The following is a 24608-nucleotide window of genomic DNA, read 5'->3' on the forward strand; positions in this document are numbered from 1 at the left end:
CTGAAGGGCTCAGCAGCAGACGGGTCACGAGCTTCAGGGAGCACAATCACAAGCCTCCTCCATATGTTCCTGCCGCATTTTACCAGGGCCACGAGCGCCAGATAAGTTCCCAGAAGAACCTAATCGTGTTCGGTAATTACAGCGCGCCTCTCTCTCTCTCTCTTTTTTTTTCGCTCTCTCCCCCTTCTCTCTCCCTCCCCTCCCTCCTCTCCCCTCCCTCCTCTCATCCCTCCCCTCCCCTCCCTCCTCTCATCCCTCCCCGTTCTCTTCTGCTTTGGCTTAGAAAACGAGGGAGGAAAGAACTAAAACAGTCCCTCATCAGATAATTTGTAAATTGCTTTACGTGGCCGATGCCGACCGAAAAAACTCTGGTTGGTTGTTCTTCTTCTTTTTTTCCCTCCGTCCGACTGAGCTAGAAATTATAAATAATTGTAACAGATGTAGCAATATGGCCAGCCTCCAATAAACGAGGCCCCAGATAATTTGGCCGACCCCTTCTGACAGGCCAATTTAATAAAATGTGAACAAAATCTTCCACCGCTAATAATTTATCATCCCCTCTCCCCGTTGGTTAAAGTGAATTACCCCGACAGTTAACAAGGTCACACCCAGATGCCAAGCGACTCGCAACAAGGCTGCTACTCCTGATGATGGGATCAGGAAACATCGAGAGGTGATGACAGCGCTGGTGTTGTTTCTTTCATTACCTGTGATCCTAGAAAACACACACACACAGGTGCCAAAGCGCTACTTGTCAGTCTGAAGTTTTTATACGCTATCATGGAATGTGGTGTGTGTGTTATAGAGGTCGACTGATTATGATTTTTCAACGACGATACCGATTATTGGAGGACCAAAAAAATCTGATACTGATTAATCGGACGATTCTTTAAATTTATTTGTAATAATGACAATTACAACAATACTGAATGAACACTTATTTTAACTTAATATAATACGTCAATAAAATAAATTTTGCCTCAAATAAATAATGAAACATGTTCAATTTGGTTTAAATAATGCAAAAACAAAGTGTTGGAGAAGAAAGTAAAAGTGCAATATGTGCCATGTAAGAAAGCTAACGTTTAAGTTCCTTGCTCAGAACATGAGAACATATGAAAGCTGGTGGTTCCTTTTAACATGAGTCTTCAATATTCCCAGGTAAGAAGTTTTAGGTTGTAGTTATTATAGGAGTTATAGGACTATTTCCCTCTATACCATTTGTATTTCATGAACCTTTGACTATTGGATGTTCTTATAGGCACTTTAGTATTGCAAGTGTAACAGTATAGCTTCCGTCCCTCTCCTCGCTCCTACCTGGGCTCGAACCAGGAACACAATGACAACAGCCACCCTCGAAGCAGCGTTACCCATGCAGAGCAAGGGGAACAACTACTCCAAGTCTTAGAGCGAGTAACGTTTGAAACGCTATTAGCGCGCACCCCGCTAACTAGCTAGCCATTTCACATCGGTTACACCAGCCTCATCTCGGGAGTTGATAGGCTTGAAGTCATAAACCGTGCAATGCTTGACGTACAACAAAGAGCTGCTGGCAAAACGCAGCGAAAGTGCTGTTTGAATGAATGCTTACGAGCCTGCTGCTGCCTACCACCGCTCAATCAGACTGCTCTATCAAATCATAGACTTAATAACATAATAACACACAGAAATACGAGCCTTTGGTCATTAATATGGTCGAATCTGGAAACTATCATCTCGAAAAGAAGACGTTTATTCTTTCAGTGAAATACGGAACCGTTCCGTATTTTATCTAACGGGTGGCATCCATTAGTCTAAATATTCCTGTTACATTGCACAACCTTCAATGTTATGTCATAATTATGTAAAATTCTGGCAAATTAGGCGGCCCAAACTGTTGCATATATGCTGACTCTGCGGGCAATGAACACAAGAGAAGTGACACAATTTCACCTGTTTAATATTGCCTGCTAACCTGGATTTCTTTTAGCTAAATATGCAGGTTTAAAAATATATACTTCTGTGTATTGATTTTAAGAAAGGCATTGATGTTCATGGTTAGGTACACATTGGATCAACGATACGCACCGCATCGATTATATGCCCCTGAACGAGGCAGTTAACCCACCGTTCCTAGGCCATCATTGAAAATAAGAATGTGTTCTTAACTTGTGGTGTCCAAAAATACAGATTTCTGATTGTTATGAAAACTTGAAATCGGCCCTAATTAATCGTCCATTCCAATTAATCGGTCGACCTCTAGTGTGTTAGTGCCTGGTATAGAAGGAAGTGGTAGGTATAGAAGGAAGTGGTAGGTATAGAAGGAAGTGGTAGGTGTAGAAGGAAGTGGTAGGTATAGAAGGAAGTGGTAGGTATAGAAGGAAGTGGTAGGTATAGAAGGAAGTGGTAGGTGTAGAAGGAAGTGGTAGGTGTAGAAGGAAGTGGTAGGTATAGAAGGAAGTGGTAGGTATAGAAGGAAGTGGTAGGTATAGAAGGAAGTGGTAGGTATAGAAGGAAGTGGTAGGTATAGAAGGAAGTGGTAGGTGTAGAAGGAAGTGGTAGGTATAGAAGGAAGTGGTAGGTATAGAAGGAAGTGGTAGGTATAGAAGGAAGTGGTAGGTATAGAAGGAAGTGGTAGGTGTAGAAGGAAGTGGTAGGTATAGAAGGAAGTGGTAGGTGTAGAAGGAAGTGGTAGGTATAGAAGGAAGTGGTAGGTATAGAAGGAAGTGGTAGGTATAGAAGGAAGTGGTAGGTATAGAAGGAAGTGGTAGGTGTAGCACTCTCTGGCTAGCTCAATGCATTATTTACTGCTCACCTTTTTATATAGGGTCATCAAGGATGAATGGAGAGGTGGCAACGCACAGTATGGTTGCATATGTTAAGGTTGTGTGTGTGTGCGTGCGTGCGTGCGTGCGTGCGTGCGTCCGTGCGCTCGTTCCACCTGCCTGTTATGTTAAGACCATGTTCCTCATCATTAATTGTGTATGACAAAGAAAGCCCAGGCAGGCTCTGCATATAAACCACTGCCCCCGAGGACTGTCCTTATCTACACACACACACTGGCCATATGAGTTAAAACACATGACGGGGAGAAAAGTGGGGACAAGATAAGGCTTTCTTTGAGGTCACATAAAGAACTGGATTACAGTACCCTGTTAGGTAACAGTAAGTATTGATGTTACAGTAGCTACAGTAACAGCTTACCTTGTACACTTGTAGAAGTACTGGCAACGTAGTTGGGGCTGCAGCGTAGGGTTATTCTGTTATTAGAATAGGGACAGGGACCGGTACAAACCAATTGAATAAACAAGCGTCTGTATAGATGGGCTTCTCTAAACGTCTATATTCTGAACATGTTCCTCAATGTCACACTTCTCACCCCAATAATAAGTCTGAAACCCCCCCCCCCCTCTTCCTCCCCTCCCTCTCCCATCACACTAAGGGGACAATCTGGCCAGTGGCGTCTGTCCATCCATCATCCTCTCTGGGCGGCTGTGGGGCCTGGCCTCCTAGCCTCCTGCACACGCTCACAGACACTCCCGTTCGCCCTTGTCTCCCTGCTTTGTTTCGGTGGTCCTGTGGTGTGTGTGTGGGGGGGGGGGGGGGTATGTTGGGGAGCGTTAATTGACTGGGCTGGTAGGTGGTGATAAATAGATAGGTCCTTGATAGGGAACGTCTCTCACGCCTGGAGTTGAGTTCAGACCGCTGTCCCCTCCTCGTTGGAGCTTCCAGTTCCCAGCTTACATGCGTCTGGATGTTTACTGCACAACCTTCAAGCTTTAGGTACAGGTACAAGGTCAGGCTCAAGTCTAAGATCAGGGTTTAGTTGAGGATTAGTTTGAACTTTTCATGTTTTTTCACACAATTCTTTTTCTTCTCTCAAATTCAAATCAAGGCCTATAAGCTGGAATGTTTTAATTGGATCACATTTAAAATATATATCTATATATAAATAATAATAATTGGTTCCCAAAATACAACTTTCACCTTTGTCATTTCCCAGAGGCTGCTGGGTCCTCCGACGTAGTCTGTAATGCTATTGTAAAATACTGTTTTTCTTGTCACCTTATCTGAATATCTGAGTCTAGTGTGGTGGATCATGTGGATGTGCTTGGCCTTTTACAGGAGCAGACTCTGTATGACTCTCCAGATCAGGAACCCAGTGGAGAGGAGGCCCCACCCTCAATCTGTAGCCCGGTCCCACAGGAGCCCCCGGGGCCCCCAGACACATCGCTGGCCCTCAGCCCCACCAGGGGCCAACACACTGGGAGACGGCAGGTGGGTCAGCTACTATGCACACACACACACACACACACACACACACACACACACACACACACACACACACACACACACACACACTACCCCAGTCACCTCAGAGACTCACCCCAGTCCGTTAGGAGACGGCTACTGGGGAGACAGGGGCAAGTTACAGTGAATCATGGGAATCATGTGATTAATTTGATCCATTCTCTGGCAGCCGTAGTCCTGCACCCCCACCCCCCCTCCCCGGGCCGGCGTGTGCTGTGGGTTTCATGCATGCCTGGGGCTCAGGCACTGGCTGATTTACCACATTAGGCTTCCGATCGTTCAAATTCCAACCACTCACTATTTTGACTAATATGTTTTTAGATAACACTCCAAATCTGCCATACAGACACACATCGTTAAGGACTTTGTAGGCAGCAAAAAAAATACATGTCACTTTTGCTTCCACTTAGGCTTTTTAACATGAATACAGGCCAAAACATCATTGACATCTCTTTAGAGAGAGGGTCATACAGCATACAGCACCATGACGGGCCCAGCTGTACCAGTCTGTCTCTATTCTGTCTGCCAGAGGAGTCTTCCGTTACACACCTGGGTGGGTGGTGTTAACACCCAGCTACAGAGATGACACAGACATTCCATTAGTCCGGCCCTCTCTTCTCCGCTCCACCTGGACAGGGGCCTGGCCCTAGTACCTTATCTGATCTGACACTGGAGGGAATACTGACCCTGACACACACACAGCGCCCGCATGCACGCACACACCACACACACATACACTCACGCGCTGGCCAGCGTTCACACACAACCTTCAGCCGCTCTGCCCACATCACACTGTTTTTTTGTTGTTGTCACTTTCCCTCCAGCCTCCAGTCCATATCAGTCAAACCATTATAGGGGCTGTACTTTAGCATGTCTTGTGTGTTAGTTTATGTACAACACTCTCTCCTGGTTCTTCCCTGCTCCTCTTAATGTCTCTTAATGTCTCTTAATGTCCCTTTTAAAACCTTTTAGTACCTGTTGCTTTTTTTTGCATCCTGAAAAGCACCGAGTGGGTCTTTGAATGGCCCATATAGCTGTGGGTGTGTGTGGGGGCGCGTGTTTGTGTGTGGCTTACAATATATCCCATTCACATCACCCGGGTCCTGAACAAGTCGTGCTTTGAGAGCCCTGGCTGGCGCTGCTACACACATGACACGGTGCTGCCATCATAAAGAACTCCATTGATGACAGTGTGACCCCACCAGTCTCTCTCTCCACTCACAGGGAGATGGAGAGAGTGGAGGGAGGGGTGAGGAGGGGGGGTCTATGGAGTGCCTCTCCAACGTGGAGCTGGGGTCATCAACCGTTCAGGAAATAACATACTTTTATTTCTCGCACTCTCTCCTTCTGGTAACGCATCTCTCTCTCTCTCTTTCTCTCTACTTTCTCTCTCTCTCTGTTTGTGGAGCCATTACGGGGTGCATGGCACAGGCAGGTTGTGGCCCCTAGCCAGCTGTCGAGGCGAGATGAGGGCACATCTTCATCTTCCTTACGCCTTCGCCTTTTTTGTTTTGTCCTCAGGCTGTTTGTGTGTGTGTGTGTGTGTGTGTGTGTGTGTGTGTGTGTGTCTCGATGGCTCGGGCACGAGTTGTGGCTGGCCCAGCATTAAAGAGATAACGGCGTGTTCCTCCATAACAAGTCGTTTCGTAGTACACACACACACACACACACACACACACACACACACACACACACACACACACACACACATCTTCATCTGGACCTGTTGCAGGACAGACGGCAGACGGGCTGTCCAACTGGAAGAGAGGAGCATCTGCACCCACAGCCTTTCATCGATCACTGTGTGTCCCTCTGTCCAGTCCTTCACTGTCTGTTCACTCTGTGTTGTGTGACTTTTACATGTGATGCAAATGGATGTTCTCCAGCTGACCCCACAAACATGAATATTATCAGACTTACATTTCAGTCCAGGTGGAATTTCTGTCTCCGGCTTTATTTGGGTTTTGATGAAGGGTATATGGTTTGATAACACCTGAAAGATAATTCAAACCGCTTATGATTAGTGCTTGATCAGATATGATCATTACACACATAGCCCCTACACACACTCTATACCCCCCTACACACACACTATACCCCCCTACACACACACTATACCCCCCTACACACACTCTATACCCCCCTACACACACTCTATACCCCCCTACACACACTCTATACCCCCTACACACATTCTATACCCCCCTACACACACTCTATACCCCCCTACACACACTCTATACCCCCCTACACACACTCTATACCCCCCTACACACACTCTATACCCCCCTACACACACTCTATACCCCCCTACACACACTCTATACCTCCCTACACACACTCTATACCCCCCTACACACACTCTATACCCCCCTACACACACTCTATACCTCCCTACACACACTCTATACCCCCTACACACACTATACCCCCCTACACACACTCTATACCCCCCTACACACACTCTATACCCCCTACACACACTCTATACCCCCCTACACACACTCTATACCCCCTACACACACTCTATACCCCCTACACACATTCTATACCCCCCTACACACACACTCTATACTCCCTACACACACTCTATACCCCCCTACACACACTATACCCCCTACACACACTCTATACCCCCTACACACACTCTATACCCCCCTACACACATTCTATACCCCCCTACACACACTCTATACCCCCTACACACACTCTATACCCCCCTACACACACTCTATACCCCCCTACACACATTCTATACCCCCTACACACACTCTATACCCCCTACACACATTCTATACCCCCCTACACACACTCTATACTCCCTACACACACTCTATACCCCCCTACACACACACTATACCCCCTACACACACTCTATACCCCCTACACACACTCTATACCCCCCTACACACATTCTATACCCCCCTACACACACTCTATACCCCCTACACACATTCTATACCCCCCTACACACACACTATATACTCCCTACACACACTCTATACCCCCCTACACACACACTATACCCCCTACACACACTCTATACCCCCTACACACACTCTATACCCCCCTACACACATTCTATACCCCCCTACACACACTCTATACCCCCTACACACACTCTATACCCCCTACACACACTCTATACCCCCTACACACATTCTATACCCCCCTACACACACACTCTATACTCCCTACACACACTCTATACCCCCCTACACACACACTATACCCCCCTACACACACACTATACACCTCTACACACACTCTATACCCCCTACATACACACTATACCCCCCTACACACACACTATACGCCCCTACACACACTCTATACCCCCTACACACACAATACCCCCCTACACACACACTCTATACCCCTATACACACTCTATACCCCCCTACACACACACACTATACCCCCCTACCACACACACTATACCCCCTACCACACACACTATACCCCCCTGCACACACTCTATACCCCCTACACACACTCTATAACCCCCCTACACACACACTATACCCCCTACACACACTCTATACCCCCTACACACACTCTATACCCCCCTACACACATTCTATACCCCCCTACACACACTCTATACCCCCTACACACATTCTATACCCCCCTACACACACACTATATACTCCCTACACACACTCTATACCCCCCTACACACACACTATACCCCCTACACACACTCTATACCCCCTACACACACTCTATACCCCCCTACACACATTCTATACCCCCCTACACACACTCTATACCCCCCTACACACACTCTATACCCCCCTACACACACTCTATACCCCCTACACACATTCTATACCCCCCTACACACACACTCTATACTCCCTACACACACTCTATACCCCCCTACACACACACTATACCCCCCTACACACACACTATACACCTCTACACACACTCTATACCCCCTACATACACACTATACCCCCCTACACACACACTATACGCCCCTACACACACTCTATACCCCCCTACACACACAATACCCCCCTACACACACACTCTATACCCCTATACACACTCTATACCCCCCTACACACACACACTATACCCCCCTACCACACACACTATACCCCCTACCACACACACTATACCCCCCTGCACACACTCTATACCCCCTACACACACTCTATACCCCCCTACACACACACTATACCCCCCTACACACACTATACCCCCCTACACACACTCTATTCCTCCCTACCACACACTCTATACCCCCCTACACACTCTATACCACCCCTACACACACTCTATACTCCCCTACACACACACACACACACACTATACCCCCCTACACACACTCTATACCCCCCTACACACACACTATACCCCACTACACACACACTATACCCCCCTACACACACACTATACACCTCTACACACACTCTATACCCCCTACATACACACTATACCCCCCTACACACACACTATACGCCCCTACACACACTCTATACCCCCCTACACACACAATACCCCCCTACACACACACTCTATACCTCTATACACACTCTATACCCCCCTACACACGCACACTATACCCCCCTACCACACACACTATACCCCCTACCACACACACTATACCCCCCTGCACACACTCTATACCCCCTACACACACTCTATACCCCCCTACACACACACTATACCCCCCTACACACACACTCTATACCCCTATACACACTCTATACCCCCCTACACACACACTATACCCCCCTACACACACACTCTATACCCCTATACACACTCTATACCCCCCTACACACGCACACTATACCCCCCTACCACACACACTATACCCCCTACCACACACACTATACCCCCCTGCACACACTCTATACCCCCTACACACACTCTATACCCCCTACACACACTATACCCCCTACCACACACACTATACCCCCCTACACACACTATACCCCCCTACACACACTCTATTCCTCCCTACCACACACTCTATACCCCCCTATACACACTCTATACCACCCCTACACACACTCTATACTCCCCTACACACACACACACACACACTATACCCCCCTACACACACTCTATACCCCCCTACACACACACTATACCACACTACACACACACTATACCCCCCTACACACACACTATACACTCTACACACACTCTATACCCCCTACACACACTCTATACCCCCCTACACACACTCTATACCCCCTACACACATTCTATACCCCCCTACACACACACTCTATACTCCCTACACACACTCTATACCCCCCTACACACACTATACCCCCTACACACACTCTATACCCCCTACACACACTCTATACCCCCCTACACACATTCTATACCCCCCTACACACACTCTATACCCCCTACACACACTCTATACCCCCCTACACACACTCTATACCCCCCTACACACATTCTATACCCCCTACACACACTCTATACCCCCTACACACATTCTATACCCCCCTACACACACTCTATACTCCCTACACACACTCTATACCCCCCTACACACACACTATACCCCCTACACACACTCTATACCCCCTACACACACTCTATACCCCCCTACACACATTCTATACCCCCCTACACACACTCTATACCCCCTACACACATTCTATACCCCCTACACACACACTATATACTCCCTACACACACTCTATAACCCCCCTACACACACACTATACCCCCTACACACACTCTATACCCCCTACACACACTCTATACCCCCCTACACACATTCTATACCCCCCTACACACACTCTATACCCCCCTACACACACTCTATACCCCCCTACACACACTCTATACCCCCTACACACATTCTATACCCCCCTACACACACACTCTATACTCCCTACACACACTCTATACCCCCCTACACACACACTATACCCCCCTACACACACACTATACACCTCTACACACACTCTATACCCCCTACATACACACTATACCCCCTACACACACACTATACGCCCCTACACACACTCTATACCCCCCTACACACACAATACCCCCCTACACACACACTCTATACCCCTATACACACTCTATACCCCCCTACACACACACACTATACCCCCCTACCACACACACTATACCCCCTACCACACACACTATACCCCCCTGCACACACTCTATACCCCCTACACACACTCTATACCCCCCTACACACACACTATACCCCCTACACACACTCTATACCCCCTACACACACTCTATACCCCCCTACACACATTCTATACCCCCCTACACACACTCTATACCCCCTACACACATTCTATACCCCCCTACACACACACTATATACTCCCTACACACACTCTATACCCCCCTACACACACACTATACCCCCTACACACACTCTATACCCCCTACACACACTCTATACCCCCCTACACACATTCTATACCCCCCTACACACACTCTATACCCCCCTACACACACTCTATACCCCCCTACACACACTCTATCCCCCTACACACATTCTATACCCCCTACACACACACTCTATACTCCCTACACACACTCTATACCCCCCTACACACACACTATACCCCCCTACACACACACTATACACCTCTACACACACTCTATACCCCCTACATACACACTATACCCCCCTACACACACACTATACGCCCCTACACACACTCTATACCCCCCTACACACACAATACCCCCCTACACACACACTCTATACCCCTATACACACTCTATACCCCCTACACACACACACTATACCCCCCTACCACACACACTATACCCCCTACCACACACACTATACCCCCCTGCACACACTCTATACCCCCTACACACACTCTATACCCCCCTACACACACACTATACCCCCCTACACACACTATACCCCCCTACACACACTCTATTCCTCCCTACCACACACTCTATACCCCCCTACACACTCTATACCACCCCTACACACACTCTATACTCCCCTACACACACACACACACACACTATACCCCCCTACACACACTCTATACCCCCCTACACACACACTATACCCCACTACACACACACTATACCCCCCTACACACACACTATACACCTCTACACACACTCTATACCCCCTACATACACACTATACCCCCTACACACACACTATACGCCCCTACACACACTCTATACCCCCTACACACACAATACCCCCCTACACACACACTCTATACCTCTATACACACTCTATACCCCCCTACACACGCACACTATACCCCCCTACCACACACACTATACCCCCTACCACACACACTATACCCCCCTGCACACACTCTATACCCCCTACACACACTCTATACCCCCCTACACACACACTATACCCCCCTACACACACACTCTATACCCCTATACACACTCTATACCCCCCTACACACACACTATACCCCCCTACACACACTCTATACCCCTATACACACTCTATACCCCCCTACACACGCACACTATACCCCCCTACCACACACACTATACCCCCTACCACACACACTATACCCCCCTGCACACACTCTATACCCCCTACACACACTCTATACCCCCTACACACACTATACCCCCCTACCACACACACTATACCCCCCTACACACACTATACCCCCCTACACACACTCTATTCCTCCCTACCACACACTCTATACCCCCCTATACACACTCTATACCACCCCTACACACACTCTATACTCCCCTACACACACACACACACACACTATACCCCCCTACACACACTCTATACCCCCCTACACACACACTATACCACACTACACACACACTATACCCCCCTACACACACACTATACACCTCTACACACACTCTATACCCCCTACATACACACTATACCCCCTACACACACTTTACGCCCCTACACACACTCTATACCCCCCTACACACACACTATACCCCCCTACACACACACTCTATACCCCCCTACCACACTCACTATAACCCCCTACCACACACACTATACCCCCCTACATACACTCTATACCCCCCTACACACACTCTATTCGTCCCTACCACACACACTATACCCCCCTATACACACTCTATACTCCCCTACACACACTCTATACCCCCCTACACACACACACTATACCCCCCTACACACACACACTATACCCCCCTACCACACACAATATACCCCCCTACACACACTCTATTCCTCCCTACCACACACACTATACCCCCATACACACTCTATACCCCCCTACACACACTCTAATCCTCCCTACCACACACACTATACCCCCTATACACACTCTATACCCCCCTGTACACACTCTATACTCCCCTACACACACTCTATACCCCCCTACACACACACACTATACCCCCCTACAAACACTCTATACCCCCCTATACACACTCTATTCCTCCCTACCACACACACTATACCCCCTACACACACACTATACCCCCCTATACACACTCTATGCCCCCCTACACACACACACTATACCCCCCTACACACACATACCATACCCTCCTACACACACACACACTATACCCCCCTACACACACTCTATACCCCCCTATGCACACTCTATACCCCCCCTACACACACTCTATACCCCCCTACACACACACACACACACACACACACACTATACCCCCTACCACACACACTATACCCCCCTACACACAAACTATACCCCCCTACACACACTCTATACCCCCCTACACACACTCTATTCCTCCCTACCACACACTCTACCCCTCCGCACACACACTCTATACCCCCCTACACACACACACACACTCTATACCCCCCTACACACACATTATACCCCCCTACACACACACACACACACACACACACACACTCTATACCTCCCTACACACACACACACACTCTATACCCCTCCCACACACACACACACACACACACACACACAGAGCGATGCCAGCCAAGCCAAAACGTCAGTAATATGCAGATCCATCTACTAATGACTAACCATAGAGGTAATTAAGACAGAGCTGGAACAGAGATGGCAGAAGGGCTGACACCTGCCTTGTGTGTCCACAGTCAGGACTGCTGGTGGAGAGCACTGTGGCACCAGGGTCACTCCGGTCAACAGTAGCCTGCGGCACAGTCTAAACACAGAGTCTAAACACAGCGTCTAAACACAGCGTCTAAACACAGCGTCTAAACACAGCGTCTAAACACAGCGTCTAAACACAGGCTCTAGGGTTGGGGATGTGAGCACGCTGGCTCTAGGGTTGGGGGTGTGAGCACGCTGGCTCTAGGGTTAGGGGTGTGAGCACGCTGGCTCTAGGGTTGGGGGTGTGAGCACGCTGGCTCTAGGGATGGGGGTGTGAGCACGCTGGCTTTAGGGATGGGGGTGTGAGCACGCTGGCTCTAGGGATGGGGGTGTGTGTGAGCACGCTGGCTCTAGAGATGGGGGTGTGTGTGAGCACGAGGGTTGGAAGCTTTCCGGGAAATTTTCCATGGGAAGTTAAGTCTGGGAATTTTGCATAAATTCATCAAACAAGTTAGCTTATAACAGTGAACTTTTTTTTGTGGGATACACAAGTCAATTCTAGGTCTTGTGGCATATTTTGGTTAAACTACCCCCAATTCAATGGAGTTGCAACCCTCTGCATGCACAGTGTATTCTTCCATCACATGTGCAGCTGATTCTCAAGATCTTGCACACTAATGAGATGCTATTGAGCCCACACTACTACACTGTCTGAGCCAAGGACTACATGCTTTCTGGTGAGTTTTGATTACAATACTGGGTGGGGTGAATATATTTATATGACATACATTACTTTTTTTGTAAATGAGTAAATAGTTGTTTACAGCAAAGTTTGTTTAAATCAGTTCTAACTTGTTAACAATTTCTGCTGGTTAGTTTTTGCTACCATGTGGGTTTTAGCTTGCTTGAGCCTGCTAACTGAGGAGTGTTAATTCACCTGTTCCCATACATGTTTCATTTTGAAACATTTATCTTACAAAGGAGTTGTTTAATGTAACTGCTTAACTATTTTTGTTTGTACTCATTTTTTTCTAATCTTTACAGGAAAATGCCACGGGGACTATCTTATGTGTGGAGATATTTCACTGCAGCTAATGTAGAAGTAAAAGCTGTGTACATTTGCAAATAATGTGCCAAATCATATGTGAAGAAAGCAACAAAGATGCATAATCATCTGGCCAAGTGCATAAAGTTCCCTCAGTGCTCACAACAAGCAACCTCTGACAAAAGTCCCTCTACTTCTATTTGAGGGGAAAATGATGAATCAGACACCTTACTGATAGCAACAGCTCATGGTCCTCAAGGAATTAGAAGTGTTTTTGACTCAATGGAGGAACGTAGTCAGAGAAATGCTGATGAATGTCTTACTCAAGCTGTGTATGCAACTGCTTCACCTCTGATGCTCACAGGCAATGTGTATTGGAAGAGATTTCTGAATGTTCTTAACCCAGCATACACCCCTCCAACCAGACATGCTTTATCTACTCATTTGCTGGATGCAGTGAAGTGAAGGTCAAGCAAATCATAGAGAAAGCAGACTGTATTGCAATCATCTAAGGATGGGGGTGTGAGCATGCGGGTCTGGCCAGATGAGATGTAGTCATTGTTTGTAGGTGTCTGTAAGTTGTTGTTAGTGTACGTTTGTTTTTGGAGTGTACATTAAAAAAAAAAATTGAATTGAAGATCGTTGACACCCAGGAGGAAAGTATTTGTCACAGCAGTACACACTGAGTGTACAAAACATTAAGAACACCTGCTCTTTCCATGACATAGACGGACCAGGTGAATCCAGGTGAAAGCTATGAACCCTTATTTGTCCCTCACTTGTTAAATCCACTTCAATCAGTGTAGATGAAGGGTAGGAGACCGGTTAAAGAAGGAGTTTTAAGCCTTGAGACAATTGAGACATGGATTGTGTATTCAGTGAGTGAATGGGCAAGACAAAAATATTTAAGCACCTTTGAATGGGGTATGATAGTAGGTGCCAGGCACACCAGTTTGTTTCAAGAATTGCAACGCTGCTGAGTTTTTCACGTTCAACAGTTTCCCTTGTATATCCAGAATGGTCCACCACACAAAGGACATCCAGCCAACTTGACACAACTTTGGGAAGCATTAGAGTCAACATGGGCCAGCATCCCTGTGGAACAGCTTTGGACACCTTGTAGAATACATGCCCTGACGAATTGAGTCTGTTCTGAGGGCAAAGGGGGTGCAACTCACTATTAGGAAGGTGTTTCTAATGTTTGGTAAACTCAGTGAGGTTCAAATGAGAACTGTTGTAAAGCTTTAATAGATCTAGTTTGCACAAGGCCTCTGGTTGCCCTTCAATGTCACTTTGTCCTTTTTGGGTCAGCCGACATGCCATCCCTCCGTCCTCCCTATAAACTCTTACTACCGCCGAATCTCCAGACTAAAGAAGCATCGGCGCATTTAGTCACATTGCATATTTTAGCCGCCATCTGTTCCGCTCAACACTCCCACCACAGGGGCTCCTATCCTCATCTTCCTGTTTCCATATTCCAACAGCATATTGTTCCCATAGCTTCTTTATTTATTTTTAAAGAAAAGACACACACACACACACACACACACACACACACACACACACACACACACACACACAGCAGGACCGGAGAGTGCTTCTTGTTCTCAAGGAGGAGCAAGAGAGCAGCTTTCTTTTTTCTCCCCCCAGCAGTTTCTACCAGCCAGTTGTCCTATCAAGTGTAACCTCGGGGTCCTCATAGAGCAATTAAAGGGGCCCCACTGCCCACCTTTTGGTAATGAAGCCCGGTGCAGCCTGGAATCTATAGCCCTTTAGTGTCCCCTAATGGGACGTCATTACAGTCAAAGAAACAGTGTACATGTAAATGAACATACTCATTAGCCAGTGGCGAGAGAAACCTTTGGAGCTCCGTGTGGTGCAGTGTGTGGAGGGATGCTTCCTTATTCCTCTGGTACCCTGATTGGTTTTTTGTCTTTTTATTGTCTTGGTATGTGTGTGTGAGGGGAGAGATGGTATGTGTGTGTGAGGGGAGAGATGGTATGTGTGTGTGAGGGGAGAGATGGTATGTGTGTGTGAGGGGAGAGATGGTCTGTGTGTGTGTGCGTGTGTGTGTGTGAGGGGAGAGATGGTATGTGTGTGTGAGGGGAGAGATGGTATGTGTGTGTGAGGGGAGAGATGGTATGTGTGTGTGAGGGGAGAGATGGTGTGTGTGTGTGTGCGTGTGTGTGTGTGTGTGTGTGTGTGTGTATCTGTGTATCTGTATGTCTTCACGTAAGGGAAAAGTGAAATGAACATATATAATGTGTTATTGGTATTCACACAGCCGTTGTGCAGCTGTTAATTGAGCACTAGTTGTCTCTGTAATGTGATGCTAAAGCCTGCTGAAGCGCGTAGCCGAACCCCCTGCCTCTCTCTCTCTCTCTGATTTAATGACTACATCCCCCAGAGTGCACCGGTGCAGCTGTCCAGGTCGTTGTCCCCGGCGAGCAGCGTGGAGTCAGGAAGAGGAGTGGAAAAGAGGATTCATGACCTGGAGGAGCTGCTCAGACTGAAGGTACAAACCTCACTGACCTCTACACTACACACTCTCTCTTTGTCTCTCTCTGTCTCCAACTTTGATGTAATGTCCTTAAAACAAGTCAAAATGAGGCTCAGTAGTGTGTGTGGCCTCCACGTGCCTGTATGACCTCCCTACAACGCCTGGGCATGCTCCTGATGAGGTGGCGGATGGTCTCCTGAGGGATCTCCTCCCAGACCTGGTCTAAAGCATCTGCCAACTCCTGGACAGTCTGTGGTGCAACATGGCGTTGGTAGATGGAGCGAGACATGATGTCCCAGATGTGCTCAATTGGATTCAGGTCTGGGGAACGGGCGGGCCAGTCCATAGCATCAATGCCTACCTCTTGCAGGAACTGCTGACACACTCCAGCCACATGAGGTCTTGCATTAGAAGGAACTCAGGGCTAACCGCACCAGCATATGGTCTCACAAGGGGTCTGAGGATCTCATCTCGGTACCTAATGCCAGTCAGGCTACCTCTGGCGAGCACATGGAGGGCTGTGCGGCCCCCCAAAGAAATGACACCCCACACCATGACTGACACACCGCCAAACCGGTCATGCTGGAGGATGTTGCAGGCAGCAGACTGTTCTCCACGGCGTCTCCAGACTCTGTCACGTCTGTCACGTGCTCAGTGTGAACCTGCTTTCATCTGTGAAGAGCACAGGGCGCCAGTGGCGAATTTGCCAATCTTGGTGTTCTCTGGCAAATGCCAAACGTCCTGCACGTTGTTGGGCTGTAAGCACAACCCCCACCCTCATGGAGTCTGTTTCTGACTGTTTGAGCAGACACATGCACATTTGTGGCCTGCTGGAGGTCATTTTGCAGGGCTCTGGCAGTGCTCCTCCTGCTCCTCCTTGCACAAAGGCGGAGGTAGCGGTCCTGCTGCTGGGTTGTTGCCCTCCTACGGCCTCCTCCACGTCTCCTGATGTACTGGCCTGTCTCCTGGTAGCGCCTCCATGCTCTGGACACTACGCTGACAGACACAGCAAACCTTCTTGCCACAGCTCGCGTTGATGTGCAATCCTGGATGAGCTGCACTACCTGAGCCACTTGTGTGGGTTGTAGACTCCGTCTCATGCTACCACTAGAGTGAAAGCACCGCCAGCATTCAAAAGTGACCAAAACATCAGCCAGGAAGCATAGGAACTGAGAAGTGGTCTGTGGTCACCACCTGCAGAACCACTCCTTTATTGGGGGTGCCTTGCTAATTGCCTATAATTTCCACCTGTTGTCTATTCCATTTGCACAACAGCATGTGAAATTTATTGTCAATCAGTGCTGCTTCCTAAGTGGACAGTTTGATTTCACAGAAGTGTGATTGACTTGGAGTTACATTGTGTTGTTTAAGTGTTCCCTTTATTTTTTTGAGCAGTGTATATATATATATTTATATATAAATAAATGGTGGGACCTGTTGGCAATAATAATAGTAGTAGTGGAAATGGGATTAACATCAACTACAACAACAACAGTGTCAACATGACTGAGTAGACACATGACATGGTATGAAAAAAAGACAAAACAACAAGATGGGAAATATTATCGACATTACATTGCACTTTTCACTGGCTGTCCCTCAGGTTGTGGCAGGAGGACACATATTTGGCTGCCAAAACTGCACATTTAGGCTTTTCACCCAATAAATATTAGATTTTTTCTTCATATTTTATAGCTTAAATCTTTTTGTTTTGAATTATAATTTTGGGAAAGGAATATTCTCTTAGGTCTGAGAATTTCTCACAGTGTAATAGGAAATGCAGCTCTGTCTCTCTGTCTCTCTCTCTGTCTCTCTCTCGGTCTCTCTCTCTCTCTCTCTTGCTCTCTCTCTCTCTCTCTCTCTTGCTCGCTCTCTCTCTCTCTGTCTGTTTCTCTCGCTGTCTCTCTCTCTCTCTTTCTCTCTCTGTCTTTCTCGCTGTCTTGCTCTCTCTGTTTGCCTCTCTCTCTGTTTGTCTGTCTGTCTCTCTGTTAGTCTCTCTGTCTTTCTGTCTCTGTGTCTGTGTCTGTCTCTCTCTGTCTCTCTGTCTGTCTGTCTGTCTCTATGTCTGTTTCTCTTTCTGTGTCATTTTCTCTCTCTTTTGAATTCCCTTCTTCCGGTCTCTTTAGTCTTAATTCTGTTTTCTATTCTCTATTTTTCCCCCTGTTCTCTCCCCATTTCCTCTCTCTCTACTCCCTTGTCTCTCCTCTCTCTCCCTCCTCCTAATGCTTTCCAGCACATTGAGTAGTGTGGGTCCAGGTGAGAGGTACCTGTGTTCTGTTTCCTGTGTGTATTGATATGACCTCATTGTCATCATCAGCCCCATTCAGAGACAGACAGGCCGTCATGTGTGAATGTCACTGCTCTGCCGCCAGCCACGACACGCTACTACTGAGAGCTAACGCACCGATAGGACGAGGGAGCGCTGTCACGCATCTGCCTGCGCGGGTCCCTTGCCTCCCATCTCCCATCTCCCCTCAGAGGCCCAGCCAGCCCCCTGGTTCCCCCCTCTCATCAGTGCCTTCTCCTGATGGCTCAATTATGACCGTCTGTAATCACCACTCAGAGATGTAGTAATGCCTCTGAAAAGGAGATGAAGATGTCACTGGCTGGCTGCTGCCACACGTCAGTGTCTGGGTATTGTGTGTCAGACTTGTCTCAACCTGTGACATTCTCAGTCTCGACTCTTAAAAATGATGACGGTCTTTGGTTTTGTAACAACAGAGTATGGCTTTATAGTATTTCAAGACCAGCCGGTGGGTACAGTATCTCTGCAATATGATTGCTGTGTGTTGGAGAGGCCAGCAGGGTGAATTGCTCCTGATAAGAGGTGAGTGGAGGGGATAGCAGACTCTCTCTCTCTGTCTCTCCCTGTGGTCCAGCGTCGGGGAAGGCTGATGGTCTCTAAGGGGCTCAATTGCACCGCTGTTACCGACTGCTTCCTCTCTGACCTTTCCTAACGGTGTGCCACACACTCACACACTGACACACACACACACACACACACACTGATACACCCGACCGCTGAGCGTCTGTGTGGGCAATGAAGCAGCAGGAGAGGAGAGGATGCGGCAGGACTTGGACTCTCCCCATAAACCAATCAGCTCCATCGCTCTTTTAACCTTCACACTCTCCTCTGTTCTGCGGTCTCTCTCTCTCTCTCTCTCTCTCCTTTTTATTTCTCTCTTGTGCTATTATTATTTCTCCCCTCTTATTTCTCTCTTCGTCTCTGTTTTTGCCTCTTTCTCTTCTTCCTTGTCTCTCTTTTCTTTCCTCTCGCTCTCTCAACTTTTCCATTTCAATTCAATTTGCTTTATTGGCATGACGTAACAGTGTACATATTGAAAAAGCTTACTTTGGAGATTTACAATATTAACATAATAAGAATCAAAATGATCAACTTGACAACAGTAACAACAATAACCAAGGGTCAAAATGACCATACATTGAACAATAACCATAAGCATAGAGGACATGTGCAGGTTGGTTGGTCTGTCAGACATTGTCCCTCATCTTATGGCAGGCAGCAATGTAGTGCGCTGCCAACCCACAGCTCTCTGCTTCCTCCTCCAACAGGACAGGTAGCCTCTCTCATCAGAGAGGTCTTTGAAACCTTGAATAAGGGTTTCAAATTTGGGGAAATAACACACTCTAATTGTTTTATATTTTTTACATTTTGTCAGGAAGTGCAGTTCTGTCTCAGGTTCTGCTGTGGGGCAGTGGTTGCACAGCCTTTCCTCTACAGGGAGACAGATAGCACTGAATTTTGCTTTGTGCTTGTGTTTCCCAATAAGAAATGTAGTTTTGTTTTGACTGTGTTGTAATTTGTTTTATTCTGATTGATTGGATGTTCTGGTCCTGAGGCTTCAGTGTGTTAGTAGAACAGGTTAGTGAACTCAGCCCCAGGGCCAGCTGGATGAGGGGACTGAGGCTTCAGTGTGTTAGTAGAACAGGTTTTTGAACTCAGCCCCAGGACCAGCTGGAGGAGGGGACTGAGGCTTCAGTGTGTTAGTAGAACAGGTTTTTGAACTCAGCCCCAGGACCAGCTGGAGGAGGGGACTGAGGCTTCAGTGTGTTAGTAGAACAGGTTAGTGAACTCAGCCCCAGGGCCAGCTGGATGAGGGGACTGAGGCTTCAGTGTGTTAGTAGAACAGGTTAGTGAACTCAGACCCAGGACCAGCTGGAGGAGGGGACTGAGGCTTCAGTGTGTTAGTAGAACAGGTTTTTGAACTCAGCCCCAGGACCAGCTGGAGGAGGGGACTGAGGCTTCAGTGTGTTAGTAGAACAGGTTAGTGAACTCAGCCCCAAGGCCAGCTGGATGAGGGGACTGAGGCTTCAGTGTGTTAGTAGAACAGGTTAGTGAACTCAGCCCCAGGACCAGCTGGATGAGGGGACTGAGGCTTCAGTGTGTTAGTAGAACAGGTTAGTGAACTCAGACCCAGGACCAGCTGGAGGAGGGGACTGAGGCTTCAGTGTGTTAGTAGAACAGGTTAGTGAACTCAGCCCCAGGGCCAGCTGGATGAGGGGACTGAGGCTTCAGTGTGTTAGTAGAACAGGTTAGTGAACTCAGACCCAGGACCAGCTGGATGAGGGGACTGAGGCTTCAGTGTGTTAGTAGAACAGGTTAGTGAACTCAGACCCAGGACCAGCTGGAGGAGGGGACTGAGGCTTCAGTGTGTTAGTAGAACAGGTTAGTAAACTCAGCCGCAGGACCAGCTGGAGGAGGGGACTGAGGCTTCAGTGTGTTAGTAGAACAGGTTAGTGAACTCAGCCCCAGGACCAGAGTTTTTATTATTGGTGGATATTGGCCTAATTCTGCCCTGCATGCATTGTTTGTAGTTTTCCTCTGGACATGTATGAGAATCTTACAGAACTCTGCATGCAGGGTTTCAATGGAGTGTTTATCCCATTTGGTGAAATCTTGTTTTGGCATGAAGTGCAATTGGTTCATTGATACATTCAATTAGTTTTAGCCAAATTTTAATAGGTATTTCAATTTGAATTAGTTTTTTAATGGTGTAGAATGGCCTACGTGCTTTCTCTCTCAGTTCATTCACAGCCTCATTAAGGTGTCCAGTTGAGCTTATTTTTAATAAGTAATTGTAGTGTGTGCAGTACTCTATATATTTTGTACCTATTGAGAACTTTGGTCTAATTCCCTGAGATCTGGATCTTCTCTGGAAAATCCTCTTTCTCTCTCTGTCTCTCTCTCTGTCTGTCTCTGTCTCTCTCGGTCTGTTTCGCTCGCTCTCTCTCTCTCTGTCTTTCTGTCTCTCTGTCTCTCTCAATGTCTGTCTGTCTGTCTGTCTGTCTGTCTGTCTGTCTGTCTGTCTCTCTGTCTCTCTGTCTCTCTGTCTCTCTCTCTTTGTCTCTCTCTCTTTGTCTCTCTCTGTCTCTCTCTGTCTCTCTGTCTCTATCTCTCTGCCTCTCTCTGTCTCTCGATGTCTGTCTGTCTCTATCTCTCTGCCTCTCTCTCTCTGTCTCTCTGTCTCTCGATGTCTGTCTGTCTCTATCTCTCTGCCTCTCTCTCTCTCGCTCGGTCTCTCTCTCTCTCTCTCTCTCGGTCTCTCTCTCTCTCTGTCTCTCTCTCTCTCTCTCTCTCTCGGTCTCTGTCTCTTTCTCTCTCTGTCTCTCCTCTCTCTCTCTCTCTCTCTCTCTCTCTCGGTCTCTCTCTTTCTCTGTCTCTCTCTCTGTCTCTCTCTCTGTCTCTTTCTCTCTCTCTCTCTCTCTCTCTCTCTCTCTCTCTCGATGTCTCTCTCTCTCTCTTGATGTCTCTCTCTCTCTCTTCCCCCCATCCACTAGAGATATATGGAGGTCATGTCTCTTTACTCAGCCAGGGATATTAGCAGTTATTTTGGTGTCAGGTCTAAAGTGTCCCTATTACATCACATACTAGACAGACACTCAGCCTGATGCTAATGGCTCATGATACGCATGGCTGTGTTATTTAATGGTACCATTTACATGTCTGTAGTGCGGACTGAGGGGCATTTAACAGAGTTGTGTGTGTGTGTTTTTGGTTTTACTGTCCCTGTGGGGACCAGAAGTCCTCACAAGGATAGTAAAACAAAGAACTTGCACAGGTAGGGCCATTTTGCCAGTCCCCACAAGGAAAAAGGCTGGTTTAGTCTTAGGGGTTAGGTTTAGGGTTACAGTTAGGGTTAGGAGTTAGGTTTAGGAATAGAGGTTAGGTTTAGGAATAGAGGTTAGGTTTAGGGTTAGGGTTAGGAGTTAGGTTTAGGAATAGAGGTTAGGTTTAGGGTTAGGGTTAGGAGTTAGGTTTAGGAATAGAGGTTAGGTTTAGGGTTACAGTTAGGGTTAGGTTTAGGAATAGGGGTTAGGTTTAGGGTTACAGTTAGGGTTAGGAGTTAGGTTTAGGAATAGGGGGTTAGGTTTAGGGTTACAGTTAGGGTTAGGAGTTAGGTTTAGGAATAGGGGTTAGGTTTAGGTTTAGGGTTACAGTTAGGGTTAGGAGTTAGGTTTAGGAATAGGGGGTTAGGTTTAGGGTTACAGTTAGGGTTAGGAGTTAGGTTTAGGAATAGGGGTTAGGTTTAGGGTTGCAGTTAGGGTTAGGAGTTAGGTTTAGGAATAGGGGGTTAGGTTTAGGGTTATAGTTAGGGTTAGGAGTTAGGTTTAGGAATAGGGGTTAGGTTTAGGGTTACAGTTAGGGTTAGGAGTTAGGTTTAGGAATAGGGGTTAGGTTTAGGGTTACAGTTAGGGTTAGGAGTTAGGTTTAGGAATAGGGGTTAGGTTTAGGGTTACAGTTAGGGTTAGGAGTTAGGTTTAGGAATAGGGGTTAGGTTTAGGAATAGGAGTTAGGTTTAGGAATAGGGGTTTGGGTTTAGATTTAGGGGAAATAGGATTTTGAATGTGAATGAATTGTTTGGTGCCCACAAAGATAGTAAAACAAACGTGCGCCCAGTGGATGTCACTGACCCCATTATATTGGGAACACAATTTATACTGTGTCCCCAGTGTGATTTTATCAGTTAAATGCTGAATTGGACTGAACAGTAGGGGATCCTAACAAACCGTTTTTATTATTATTATTTTGTTTGTACAAACGTGCCTCTTCCAAGACAAGTAAACAACAGCACGGTCTCTCTCTGAGGTCTGAGAGACACCAAATTATTTTTCAGCTTGAGAACATACATGCTGGATGATTAGGGTCTGGGACCAGTGTACCCAGAGCAGGCTGTGTGTTGTGTTGTGGAGTATTGATTGCTGGTGGTGGGGTTGAAGTGTGATCTGTGATGACCAGGGTTGGGGCCGGGGCCCAGTGGGAGCTCTAAGGGGCCTGGGAAGCAATGATGTGGCTAATGCCCTGCCACTCCGACCAGAGCCCCTCTGCAATCAATCAGTCAGGACTCTCTCTCTCTGTGTGTGTGTCTGGTTCTCTCTCTCCTTTCATTAGAGGCAGAAACCCAGGCTGCATTTGTTTGGGGGCTTTGTGTTGTAAAAGCAGCCCGTGTAACGGATGTCCTCTGTGAATATCTCTCACCAGTACACAAAAATCCATACTTGTCACATCGGTGGAGTGTGAGAGAAAGTGTGTGTGTGTGCGTCCATGTGTGTGCTGCCGCTCCCGCTCCTCTCTGTTCTCTTTGTCCTTGTTAATAATAACAGGGTTCAGAGCTCACATTTCCCTCTCTGCAGGGCAGCCGTGTCATATCAGCAGTAAACAAGCTCTTCCCTTCAAAAGGCGCTCGACGAGAAGTCTCCCCAGCCCTGCCTGGCCACTCAAGCAGAAACCTGCTCTGCTC

General features: G+C 47.5%; 1 protein-coding gene across 1 annotated transcript in view; it reads left to right on the forward strand.

Moving 5' to 3' along the window:
* Nucleotides 1-24608, forward strand: part of LOC118960365 (centlein) — a 135772-nt gene that overhangs the window by 29971 nt on the left and 81193 nt on the right. Inside the window, exons 11-12 of the mRNA XM_090210302.1 lie at nucleotides 4105-4257; nucleotides 16756-16863. Of these exons, the coding sequence (XP_090066428.1) occupies nucleotides 4105-4257; nucleotides 16756-16863 (261 nt within the window). The remainder of the gene's footprint in view (nucleotides 1-4104; nucleotides 4258-16755; nucleotides 16864-24608) is intronic.

The sequence above is a fragment of the Oncorhynchus mykiss genome, chromosome 19 (genome assembly GCF_057628025.1).
Source record: "Oncorhynchus mykiss isolate SJ-2025 chromosome 19, ASM5762802v1, whole genome shotgun sequence".
NCBI classification, from domain to species: Eukaryota; Metazoa; Chordata; class Actinopteri; order Salmoniformes; family Salmonidae; genus Oncorhynchus; species Oncorhynchus mykiss.